Consider the following 13,073-nt stretch of genomic DNA (forward strand, 5'->3'; position numbering starts at 1 on the left):
CTCAAAGTCTATGCATCTGTTTGCTGCTTTCCTTCTCATCAAATCAGAATGCCCATCACAACAACCAGTTTTGTTTTGTTCAAACCTAGCCCAAGTCCCTTTCTCGCTTTTAAGGAAGCCTTACGATGAAGCTCATACTAACAAATACTCATAACTCCTACATCTTCAAAGAGAATTCAAATCATTGCTGAAGTTTCACAGTAAGAAAAAGAGAAGTGAAGGTCACATTAGAGAGGTTTTGGAGTAGGGATAAAACTTATTGAGCAACAATTCTCTTGCATAAAGCAGACGAAAACTGTATTAGGGACAAAAATACTAATATCACTTCTGTTTGCATGGTGTTATGAAACACCATGGCTAGGGTTTGAGTCCCACTCTTCAAACCACATACAAGTTTTGAAAAACAGACAGAAAGAAAGCAAAAACCACCACCAAACCCCTTGTTTACAGTCAGTGACTGTAACTTAAGATGCCCAACTGCAGGATGCCACACTTGATATTGGAAGTAACTGCAATATAGGCTTAAAGTATATCTGCACCTGGAGATGCTCCAGTATATTTTTCCTAATTAAATAACTCAAATTAGCTCCATGTTAGACGCTATTATTCTGAAGAAGAATACTCACATCTGGTATTAATAAACAACAGTTACAGTATTTTAAACACGTCTTTCCCTACTACTTAGGTTGAGTTTCAAACACAGACAAGTCTGATTTACTTCATTCATACGATCTTGCAGCCATACTAAAATACTTACACTATTAACAAGGTCATATCAAAGTTACTACACAATCTGGATGTTCACAAACTCTTGTTAAAAACAAAGTAAAAGAGGAAAGTAGGATACCTCTGGCCTATGACTTTTCTCATCAGTTGGAATACAGCAGTATCTGTTTGCCCTGGGAATTAGATAAAATAAGATCCAATCCCCATGAATATAAACCAGCTATTTCAGGAGCAATAACTGCAGTTCAGTAGCAAAGGGAGAGCAAATACTTAATTTGAGGGTTGTGTTATTTTTAAATCTACTTTTTTTCTGGCTTAGAGAGCTGCATTTTCCTGGTCAGCGATAACAGAATCAGCCTGGATTTTCCCTTGGCTGCTCTCACGATCGAAACATTTGTGTCCACTCTGGTAATTTTGTGCTAGCAAGTGTCAAACAAGTCTTGAATGGTACACAGTTTATTCACTGTGAATTCACTACCTTTAAGAATCAGCATTAACTACACTTTCTAATCACCATGGACAGTTTCTGAGCTGCACAACCCCTTGTAATGGCAGAATCTCACTGACTGAGGCAGATTTGTTGCCTAACCAAAATGAAATTCCCCTCAGCTTTTTCTTTAAGCTTTTATTTCCTGTCTAGGAAATTCTCAAGTACTGAACAGCGTGTGATTTATATCAGCATGTATACAAGAAGAAATCCATAGAAAGATGGAACGCAAGATCACCAGATGCCTCGTCACAGCTCCTCCTATTGGCTCCCTTCATGCTATTTGTTCGACAAGTACATGAGGGTCTGGGTCAACTGCACCAGAGCCAAACACCCAAGTACTCACCCCAGAAGGCACAGAGTTGGTGTCAGAGGACAAAGTTATCTGTATTCTACCCCGATGTGGCTTGAAAGCAAGAAACATTGACTCAGGCTTAGCCTTACTGGTGTTGGCTTTAGCTTTCAAAGGAGAGAGGGCTGCGCAACCCGGACTTTTGCCATTTACAGTTGTACATGTATGTAAAAGTAGAAACCACCAATTTATTTCCACAGGCCAATATTTGATCCTCATGACTTTAGCTGCCACTGAACCCGGAAAGATTGGTGTTATGGTTTAGAAGTATTTACTTTGCTTTAGTATTTTGTTTACTACCCCCATGCAAAGCAAATGCCTGAAGAAAAGCAAGAAACTGGTCCATCTGCAGCTCTTCCAATCCCTTATACAGAACCCCAGACTTGCCAAAACACCTCCCTAGAATGGTACAGAGGAATGGGAAAACTTAAGCTGAAGCCTACCAAAACATAATTGTACTGCTGATGCTACTATCTTGTAATCAAACGTGTATTTCTTCTAGGCATGTTTCTGCAGCCAGCATCCTCATGGCATTTGAGTAAAAGCCCTCATATTTCAAACAATTTATAGTATTGGCAGGTTTTGCCATTCTAGTATTTTTAAGAGCTTTTACAACAGAACAGAGATGTTAATTTGCAAGTCAAGTTTCTGTCAGTTGATAAAAGTCTACAGATGATCCAAACTGATGGATATCTACCACTCACAGTCATGCTTTCTGAAAAGCTTAGAAATAAAGCAGGTCCGATTAGCAATGGGAGATTCAGCAACAAAGTCATACTGAAAACAGAAAAAGAGGCACTGAGGTGCAGAAGAAATGTAGGGAGTTCTCCAAGACACCCATGTGCATGGCTTACAGTTGAGATCCCCAAACTATGCTTGAGAGATGACTGGTGGTCCACATACCGAGTGGTCAGATCTGTTAAATGAAACCACACTGACCTCAGAGCTGCTTCAAGCTTAACAGGGACACAGAACAAAATGTAAGAAAAATGGAATACTAACAGTGACCTTTTGGTCCAAAAGGTTTGGAAAATACCGGGATAAAACTCGTTAAAGATCACTTTTAGATAAGCACGGCAAAGGCACCCCAGATCCTGACCACTCTAACTGGATTAAGATATTTCCAGCATGGAATAAATCAATGAATAAATGTGGTCTCCAGACTCTGGACTCATTAATGACTCTCTTCATACAAAGGGTAAACCATGACAGGAAACCTGAAAGAGATTAACTCTTCATCTTTTAGTAAGAGCACAAATGTAGAGAACAATTCAAAATCAAGAACCCAGCCACTACTTCCTCTGGTTGAAGTTTCTTGGAAAACAGAAAAGGGAATCCTGTAAGGAATCAAAATTTCTGATTTTCAGTCCTAAACATACAGCTAGATAATAGCCACAGAAAACACTACAGAGTGAAAACAAGAAAACATAATCAGTATCAAAACACTTGGGCAGGAATGCACATTCTAAGGTCCCCACATCCCCTGGTCTGTTTACAGTATCAGATGCCACAGGAACTCCTTTTCTGTGCACATGGATGCTGCTCACAGTCAGCACACAAAACCACAGACTGAACAGCCACCAAATCCTTTCCACACTAACCCCAAATAAACACAATGGACTTAAACTGAGGCATCATTAGCTTTTCATTATCCCTACAGAACCAGCTCTCTCTGAAGATAAATCCATGCTGAAGCCACTTACATGCTTTCCTGATCTAGGCATCCTTTACCTTATCTTGACTATGATTAGTACTGTGGAAGAAATGTTTGTCGCTGTCTCACACATTAGCTCCTCCTGCCATGTGCCTAAACTGTGCGTGCTTTTGTTTGTTCCAACTGTAAGTGGAGTTGTGGACAGATTGACTGGACTGATAAACTGGCTGTATACGCATAAATCCCAGTAGCTACATCCATAAGGAATGGTGCATGAACGCCTGCTCTAAGATGGGCTTGTGCACAGCTGCATAGACAACGATTCCACCTGTAGGAAAGAATTTTAAAATTTGGATCTGAAAGCCCCACCTGAATAGAAAGAAGTGATTTCAGTATTTATCAGACGAAACAAACAACTGCAAATGGAACAACACATCGGTATTGCGTTTACCAGCTAGTACCTATGAAAACCTTTAATCATGAGGAATCTAGGGACACAGAACTGCAACAGCTTTAAATTGTTACTTTCTTCCACAACTCAGGAAGGGACACGTCATTCACAATTTCTTCTTATATTTTTGATTCATAAATTTTCTTTTAATAAATATAATGTTACTGACTGAGAAAGAGACTGCCATCACTGAAGACCGATGGTTGTTAGTCACAGAGCAGCTACACAGCCACTGGTGATGCAAGCTCTCCCAGAAACTGCTTTCCCCTTTTCCCTCTCCTCATCCCCATAAGATGTGTGACCCAGCCTTGACCTGGAGGGATGAGAGCGAAGTCGGCTTTTTTAAAGTCTTTTATTCTTTAGCTCCTACAGTAAGAATACTAGTAAAGCAGCCAATTACTGCCAATTGCAGCACTCATTTCTGCAATGACACCTATCCACTGGGAACTCCTCTGAGACAACCAACCACTTTTCAAACAAGCCTCCAAACAGCTGTCAGATGATACAGGATTTTGATCATTACTGACCTGAACACAAACTAAAGACTTCATGATGAAAGATGTATCCCATTTAGAGTCCCCGGAGCCATCCAGTCCTTCAGAACACTGATACTATTTTTTCTGAACAAAGCTATTCAGGAAGTGGCTAAAATAGCACTCAAGCCTTAGTAAACATCTGAACAGAACTTAAGTCAAAAGGCATTAGTTATTCAGTAGTTGCCATGTCTGGTCTAGCTGCACCATTATGAGATTTAGCAGCCTGTCAGCTTCAGGCAGCACTTTTACAGTACCCATAAAAAGCCATTTTCTTCAGAGAGGATCCAAGCGCAAGCCAGGAAGGTAGTAGTGACAAGAGCCAGGGCTACAAAAACATAGAATCACTCCAAGAATAAAACAACCATCTGGAGAAATACTTTCTTTGGTTTACCTTAAGCAGAAGTGGATATTTGCAAATTCTCTGAATTGGAGTCAGCAGATAACCCTCTAGTGGAATGTCTGTCGTCTTTCTGCCTCCCAAAAGCATGCAACCCTGTAATCAAAAAAGGAAACAAATGTTACCTCAGACACAAAGCCTCCAGATGCTCTTGGACATGGTTTTGTATTCCTATAACACATATTATGGTCAGAAAACACTTTGCCACACCTAAGACACAGGAAATGGGACTTCATTCACCACTGAAATACAAAAGAATCCAACCTGCCCCAACAATTAATAGTGGTTATTCACGATGCAAAGTTTGCACTGGTGGTCCAGGAAACTCTTGAAGGCCAAAATGAAGCTTACTACCTAGTAAACACATCATTAACGCCAGTCCAATCCTTATGTCTGAAGGAAATCGATGTGGAATTGAAATAAATGAGTCATCTGCATCACATCCACCAATTCTCTGGCAAAACATTGTCTCATCACAGCTGGACAAACAGTATGGGTGCACTGTCTGGGTAACCAGCACACATGGAGCGTCAACCAGTCATAGCACATGGTGCTGCTTGCCCAGCTATCCTCCAAGTGTTGGTGAAACACAGTAAAGAAGGAGACAAGTATCAGACCAATACACCAAAGAAATCCAAGTCCAAATAGATTTTAGGTTGAGGAACAGACACAGCAACTGATCAACCCCTGCAATACTTGCACAGTGAGTTCACACAATTTTGGAGGGTCCCTGCATTCCAGAAGAATAATTTCACAGATAAATTTGTTCACATTACCTCAAACAAGTGGTGCTCAACTTGCTATGGAAACTTTTTTTACCAGGATTGACATGGAAAGAGAGCGTAAGAATTGGCATAGAAAAAAATAACCTCCAGTCCTTAACCTGTCCTTATTTTGTTACAATAATCGGTATTCTCCATGTGGTAAACAAATACTGACCTGTAAGCTTTTATACGTGTCCCTGAAGATTCCGGTTTTGACTGCTGCCAGAAACAGGTAGTGGACTCAAATGGACTTGAAACCTGTTTTAGATAGACTAGTCTACATTCCGATGTTTGACCGTGAATCTGGACAATTTGCTCCAAATATCACCCCGGTTGCAAACCTGTCCTGTCAACAGCAGCCGAAGTTTAAATTCAGTTCAGCCAAGATCTGCTTGCTTTGGGGCATCACCGATAACATTTTCCCTTGTGAAATGTGTGCTGTGGCTCAGACACACTCTGAAATTTAGTAGGTTTTTGGCTGCAGTTCAACAATCCTGCTCTTCAAGGAATGTTCACAGACATCATACATAAATCTCATTAGTCCTAACTGGTATTTTTACAGACAATCATCTGTAAAATAACCCTTCCCCAGGCTGTTCTAGATGCGTGGCATTGGCTACCAGCTCACAATGCTCCCTGTCCAATTTTCCAAGTCTCGAGTGATTCAGTCCTTCCCATCTCTTCTTTCAGCCCTCTCTCTAGCTCTGGGCTCAAAACTGCCCTTTAACACTTACTGATTTTTCAGACACATTCCCACATTCTATATTTCAGCAGCTGTGAAGGGGCAATCAGGCCAAATCTATCCTCACAAGCAAAGCTTTGTATTTTAATGCAGCTTTCTCTGCATGGTGGCATTATAGCATTGGTTTTAAGAGGCAATGGAGAAGAGAAGGGAGGCCTGGATGATATTACAGCAGCCACAGCAAAGTAGGCATTTCAGTGTAGCCTCTCCTCCTATATTTATGGCTATTTTAAGAGTCTCTTGGATTCAGGTACTGCAGTAAGCCACAGCAGACAGTGTGACATCTTTTATGTGCCTTGTAATCAGTTTGCCAGCTGCTGCCGGTAACAGACAGGCGGCTTTTGCCAATCCAGTGGCAGTGGAGAACACTGAATACTGGGAAGGATGGTGTTTACATGCACTTCTGTCTCTCCTCTTTCTCACTAGATTCTCTCAACAGAAGTACCCAGAGGAACTCACAAACAAAGGTCATTTGGTGACTCAAACTAATGGTTTAGCAAGGTTCATTAAAACTCAGAGATGACAAAGAGATTCTGACCACCCAACAGCATAACTGCTTGTCCCTGCTGCTCCCTCTGAGGCCTGTATTATGTGGCTAAAAGAATGCTCTGGCTCTGCTTGTGACAAACATTTTATGCAGTAGTTTTCTTTTGCTGTACTACATTGAGAAAGAGAAGAGCTTTGGCTGAAAGGAAAAAAAGAGAGAAGAGCAGGGAGAAGAACAGAGAAGCAGGTCCTTTGCAGAAAGACAGCCTTCCTTTTAGTTCATAGCATTTTCCAAGAAAAAGAAACTAGTGTGCTGAATTAGTCCCTCACCTACATGCCAATTGCATTTCAAATGCTATATGTTCATATCCAGGAAAGCAAGAAACCCCCAAAAACTTAAGCAGATTTGGGGTGAAGGACAGGAGGAGAAACATCCAAGAAAAGAAAGAAAATTTAGGAATGTTGGGCAGAAGGCACTATCTACTGTTGTTTATTCTCCCACCCAGCCTCTTTAGGAGGCATCTGAAGGCTGTATGCCACATTCCCTCCCAACATTGATTCTAATACATCAAAGGTTAGACAGGGAGTCAGGTCATTTTTAATACAAGCAGCAATGATGCAGTGAAAGCAATTCATCCAGACTACATTTCTTGCCCACAACTGGACTCCTGGGGAAAAGGGTGGCAAAAGCAGGTCACATTTTCCTGGTGGTTCTGCAGATGGTGAATTGGTCAGAGAACTGAGCAGGGAATCACATCCACTGGGAACTAGTCACAGCCCTGCTGCTGACTTATTGCATTACTCCTTTCACAATCTTGGCTCAAATTTTCTGTTGCTTCTTACAAAATAAATAAATAAAACTCCATTTCCACTGAAATCCCTCATACCAGAGCTGTGCTTAGTTCTGCGCTTCAACTCATCAATGATTTCAATACCTATCCATCCTGAGTGCTACATACCTGGAATGGGTAATGTCTGCAAAATGCCCAGCATTCCTGGGATACCAAATGGTTATTATGAGTACAGTGCAAAGTCACATCAGTAAGTCAAGAGTGCTAGAGAAGGTGCTTACCAAGAGGAATGTTCTCACTGTTGGGATCTTGTTCAACTCCATCAGCAGTCTGAGTGCTTTCTCGTGGTTGCTACAGTACTCCTCGTATACAAAGAATTTGTCTTTCTGCAAGGAAAAACAGTAACTTACTGACTCAGACAAAACTGGAGTGATTGTTTTGTCACAGTTCAATACCAAATTCTTTACAAAAGGTGTGCACATAAAGTGGCATTAGGGTTGCAGTTTACATGAAGTGTGTGATACCTCTCTAACGTGAATAATGTATAGAGGTGTTCAACTAATTCCTGACTTACTCTAAATTAACATCAGCTTTCTGAGCACACAGACTTCCAGGACTTTTCCTCTTAATGCATCACTGAAATAGTATAGTCTTTGCTGCAAGAAGGGATTTTGTTATCTCCAGGATACTTGCATGTGTGTCAGGATATTCCAGAGGATTAGGTAGGAGCAGAGTAAAGCCAGGAGCAAAGGGGCTGACATTTCTGAGCTATGCTAACTACTCCTGCAGGAGGAAGAAACAGAGGTGGCTGGGAAGAGCCATGATCTGGAAGGGAACTATATCACAAAGCAAGCAGCTGGAAATCCCCTGGCTTTCAGGGTTGACGAGAAACCCCCAGTGAGTTGGCTGGTTCGCTTTGTGTTCTGAAACAAGCAGCAGACTTCATTATTTCAGTGCAACAATAAACAGTGACTTGGCTGTTCATAACAGTTTCTCTAAATGAAAGAATTGCAACAAACACACACAAAATAACCAATATTATTACAGAAATTAAAGGAAGGGAAAGGTAGCTTCACAACTAGGCTGAAGTACTTGCACTGGAACATGTCACAAGGACCAGCACATGCAGCAGAATGAAATCCCCTGTTAACAAACGAGGGTCAGCTCACAGCAGCAAGTTCTGCTTTACTGTCTCCAGAATCAAAGATGGTGCAACTTCTATCTAAAATGATCAGAGATGCTCAACTCATTGCAAACACCAGATATCTGGAAACATTGAAATGATTCACAAAAGCAGCACTAACAACCATCTCCATACCTGAGCGGATCAGGCAAGGAGTGATTTGATCCTTTCAAAGCTGTTGAAGCAGCAGCTGCATTACAAGATTCCAGTAACACATTCACTGGAATAAAAAGGGGGGACAAGACACAGAAACCAAAAAGATGCATCTTTTATTGGGTGCTTCTCACAACAGTAGCCTCTTTCGTGGCTGAGGTCAGCTCCTATGCCACAACACAGAGGTACCATACAGAGCTACTCAGACATCCTACTTCACATATCAGAAGTAATTCAAGATGCATTAGCGTGGCCCTCTGCCCGGGGTAACATGCGAGGCATCTCAGGACACCATGCCATGTAGACAATGCCCTCCAGAGTTTGCTGTGGCATTCACATCAGTAATTTTCTCTTTAGGATCCTGCCCTAAAAACATTCTATCTGATTCTTTCCATCTCCCCTGAACTAGAAGTTAGTTTTTCTTAATATTGATTGGACTCTTATCACTTGTCAGAGCCTCCTCTGTTTGCTAAGGGTATCTGCAGCATATTTGTACTTTTAAGACAACTCACAGGGGTCCAAACAAAGAACTACTGTCAAATGAAGGAGTTGAATAACACAAATCAAAGTGAACACCGCTACATTCATCTGGCATTCCCCCTTTACTACTGCCACATTGAAGAGAAATTGTGTTTAATATTAGTTTATAAGAATTTGACATTCTGGTCAGACACACAATGGCTAGATAGACATGCTCACAGACTGTAAAATGCTTTTGGATTTGATATATCATTAATCTGATGATTTTTATTGTCCCCTTGCACTTCCAAAGGAAGAATTGAGAATAAACAGATGAATGTCCAAACACAACAACAATGGTACGAAGTAAATAAAACAATAGCCACAAAGAGTATGGTGCAAAGAGCTGGAATGCAGATGTTCAAGACTTTTATCCTTCATCTACAGCTGTTCATATTACTACTAGAGCTTAATACTGGGAAGCTGAAAAGAAACAAAGGCTTCTGATCACCAGATGCAGGAAAAGGCAGGGCTGGGTCCATAGCACAATAGAAAAGAGGCAACTGGAAGGCATGGGATTGTTTTCAACCATAAAAACTGAAGAATTACAGAATGAATAGACAGATATACAAGTTTCTCCTACATTTCTTCCTCTCATCTCTCCTCAACTCCCTGGATGCACACAAGCAGCATGCTTGAAACTAAAAATAGTAACCATTAACATTACAGCATCCGTTACATCAATGCACACAAAATGTCATTGCTCAGGTTTCTGACTGCAGCTTTGACTGCCTGGAGTTTTGGGAGGTTATATTTAGATCACAACAAAATCCCTTTGCTAAAGCTCAAGTCAGTACAATAATTATACACACACCAGAGTGCTTTCATCAAGTCTTTTCCAGCTGTCCTTCATGCATGAGACCCACAAATATGAGAACTATGCTTTAAATTACTCAGTGTCTGAAGTGTTTAATTTCCTCTCTGGGTGACATTCAGTCCTGGACTCTCCCATGCCCTGGTGAGGAAATTATCAGTTACATAATTACAGATGTCAGCCCAGGAATTCTGAACCTGCAGTTATTCTATATTAAAGTGCAATTATAGTCAGAAATGTGACCACATAAAAATGCACCTTCTTACTCAGCAAATCTACTGGATACATAGTTAGTCCTTCTGATTTTGGTGACAGAAATAAGTCTATAATATTCTTAGTTTGGTTAAAATAAATCTTTAACCAATATTCTCCAAATATGTTACTTTAGGTCTATTAGAACTGCCCACAAATTAGTGCAAATTGGAAAATAGTTTTCACTAGAAAAAAAGCAAATAATACTTTGGGAAAATTGTAACAATTTTATTTGGACACATTTTTAACAAAGCATTTTCATGTTTCAAAGCAGATTGGAAACAATTTAGTCAACATTAAAAACCTAAACAAAACAGAGCTGTAATTCTCAACAAAACAACATCTCTGATGACTTGGACAGTAAAACTGATCACTCATACAACACTGCTCCTAAATATGAGGACATGTGTCCCTTGAACAAGTTTCTAGCTATTACTCAACCAAAGCTCTAGCAATATGGCAATATCAGAAATGAAGCATCTGTCTATTCCCTGCCCTTCTGCTCTGCAGACAGTCATACATTCTAATGACCTGCACAAAAGAGCCTGTGCTGATGAGGTGTGATTATTCCAAGTTCAGTGTATATAATCTCTTTGATGTTAGACTTTTCTCCATGCCATTTTGTTTAAGGCTGCAGATGAAATTTTGAATGAAGTATGTTCTTTACTGTCTGTTATAGTCACACTGAACTACAACACCAAAAGAAATCCTAGCATCCCACATCAGACAATGAACTCATGATCATCAGATCAAATGGCATTAAGGCAAACAGTGTCTGAAGTAAAACGATTTTTCACAACTAAATATGAGAGCAAGTGTATTACATCATCTGTTAAAATACTTTACGGAGTCAATGTGCAGTGATTATCTTTCAGAACCCTTACAAAATCTGTGTGCTTGCTTCAGGTGTTACTTACCCAAAATGAAAGACCAAAGAAACAGGTTACCCATGTTTTCCCTGGGTAAGCAGGCTAAACAACATGCAGCTCTTCAGCCATGGTACAGGAGTGCTTCACTATAGAAGCCTTTATTGTGACAGAGCACAAATCTCACCTCCCTTCTCAAATAACCACAGTGAAGCTTGTCTTCTAAAACCTAGGCATAGGTTATTTCCTCCTTCAAGGACAGATTATTTCCTCCTCTCCTGATAATCTTCTGTTGACTGTTCATTGCTCAGTTTAGGTACCACAATGCTCCTAATAGTATTATTTCCTTAAGGTAATGATGAATGAAAACAGCTTTTTCTATACATTCTGAATTAAACATATGTTTCACTTCCTTCAGTATAAGATGCTTCTTCTCTGGGGGATCATGAAATAGTTGATGTACACATTATTTTCAATGCAGTCCACAAACAGCAACATAAGATGTACTCGGGCAAACTGCCTCTTATCAGAAGACAAATTCTCACCAGCATTATAGTTTCAGAATTCCTGTATTGTTGCATGTTTGATAAACAAAACCTTACATAATTATTAAATTTAACAACACTAAAGTTACAAAATATACTCATATACAAGAAAACACTACCAATAACTACATATACCAGGCTTGAATTCAGTCAAGTGACGGGATATTAACATTTCTGGTTATTCAGTGCCACTCAAACACAGTAGACAATTTGACAGCATCACTCAAAAGCCGTCTAATTTTGATACCTTCCCTAACGAATACTAATGTATCAGTACAACACATCTTGTGGCAGGCAGTGATTCTAGTGGGTATTCAAGGCTCTACCTAAGATCATGTTTTTCAACAGCCGACAGTCAGTCCTCACATCTGATACAATTTTGGGGCATGATCTCTATATAACACTTTCTGACACTATTTTAGTAATTGTCACAGCATAAATAAAACTTAAAGGGGGGGGGGGTGGTGGTATTAGATGGTAAAGCTGTATGAGTAATGAATGGCTGTATAATTGCTGTCCACTCAAACCTGATGAACTGTGAAGGCATGAATTTTGATTATGAAAGCATAACAGAACATATTTTGACAGGAAGTTGGCCTGTGGCTTAATGCAGTTAATAAGAATTTGAAGAAATGGCTATTATGTATGTGATTTCTCATTTTCAAACATCTCAGGAGGGCTGCTCCGAATGAAAAAATGTGCAACTTCAAAGTATTATACATGAAAATGAGGTAACTTTGCATTTAAATGAGTCCAGCTTTTGACTAGGTGTATATACAATAGCTGATCCTGCATATACAGTATGCTCTATATACATTATCTATAGACATAAATGATTGAGAACTGAGCCACGTTAAAAACAAAATAAAAATCTACTACATGAAGAATTCCACAGTATAAGAAACAAATTATGATAAGAGAAGCATAAGCATCAATTGCACGACCCTTAGTATAGATCTGTGCTTTCCCAGCTTACCCAGCAGTACCAGTGTGACTGGATTGGGCTAGTACATATGATCATATTATGGATGTAGTAGAACAAATAATTCAGCTCTCGGGCACAAAGTCAGATGATACAAAAGTAATTTGTCAAAAAAACAACCTAGAACTGGCAGAGTTTCATATCATATGACTACTTCACAGTCTGTATCTCTGGCATTCTTGAGCCAGCATTGAGTCCAAAAGCCAAATTTTATTTCCTTTTGAGCTACAGAATGCAGGTACTCATCTAGTCTACAGTAAAAGGCTGTGTTGTAACTTGCGCTGCGTTTCAGCAAGATCAGCCATCTCACACTACCTTTCATTTACTGAAAGAAATATATATGCACAGACACTAGCTACTGTAAATGATGTAT

The 13,073-nt window shown here is 39.9% G+C and overlaps 1 protein-coding gene across 3 annotated transcripts in view; it reads right to left on the reverse strand.

Moving 5' to 3' along the window:
* Positions 1-13,073, reverse strand: part of PREX1 (phosphatidylinositol-3,4,5-trisphosphate dependent Rac exchange factor 1) — a 150,713-nt gene that overhangs the window by 71,033 nt on the left and 66,607 nt on the right. For all 3 annotated transcript variants that reach the window (XM_061441548.1, XM_061441547.1, XM_061441546.1), the window contains exons 4-5: positions 7,668-7,772; positions 4,598-4,699 (exon numbers count right to left, since the gene is read on the reverse strand). In XM_061441548.1, the coding sequence (XP_061297532.1) occupies positions 4,598-4,699; positions 7,668-7,772 (207 nt within the window). The remainder of the gene's footprint in view (positions 1-4,597; positions 4,700-7,667; positions 7,773-13,073) is intronic.

Source organism: Pezoporus flaviventris, unplaced genomic scaffold (genome assembly GCF_033815535.1).
Source record: "Pezoporus flaviventris isolate CSIRO_AGI_PZ_B2104156 unplaced genomic scaffold, CSIRO_AGI_Pfla_v1 ptg000213l, whole genome shotgun sequence".
NCBI classification, from domain to species: domain Eukaryota; kingdom Metazoa; phylum Chordata; class Aves; order Psittaciformes; family Psittacidae; genus Pezoporus; species Pezoporus flaviventris.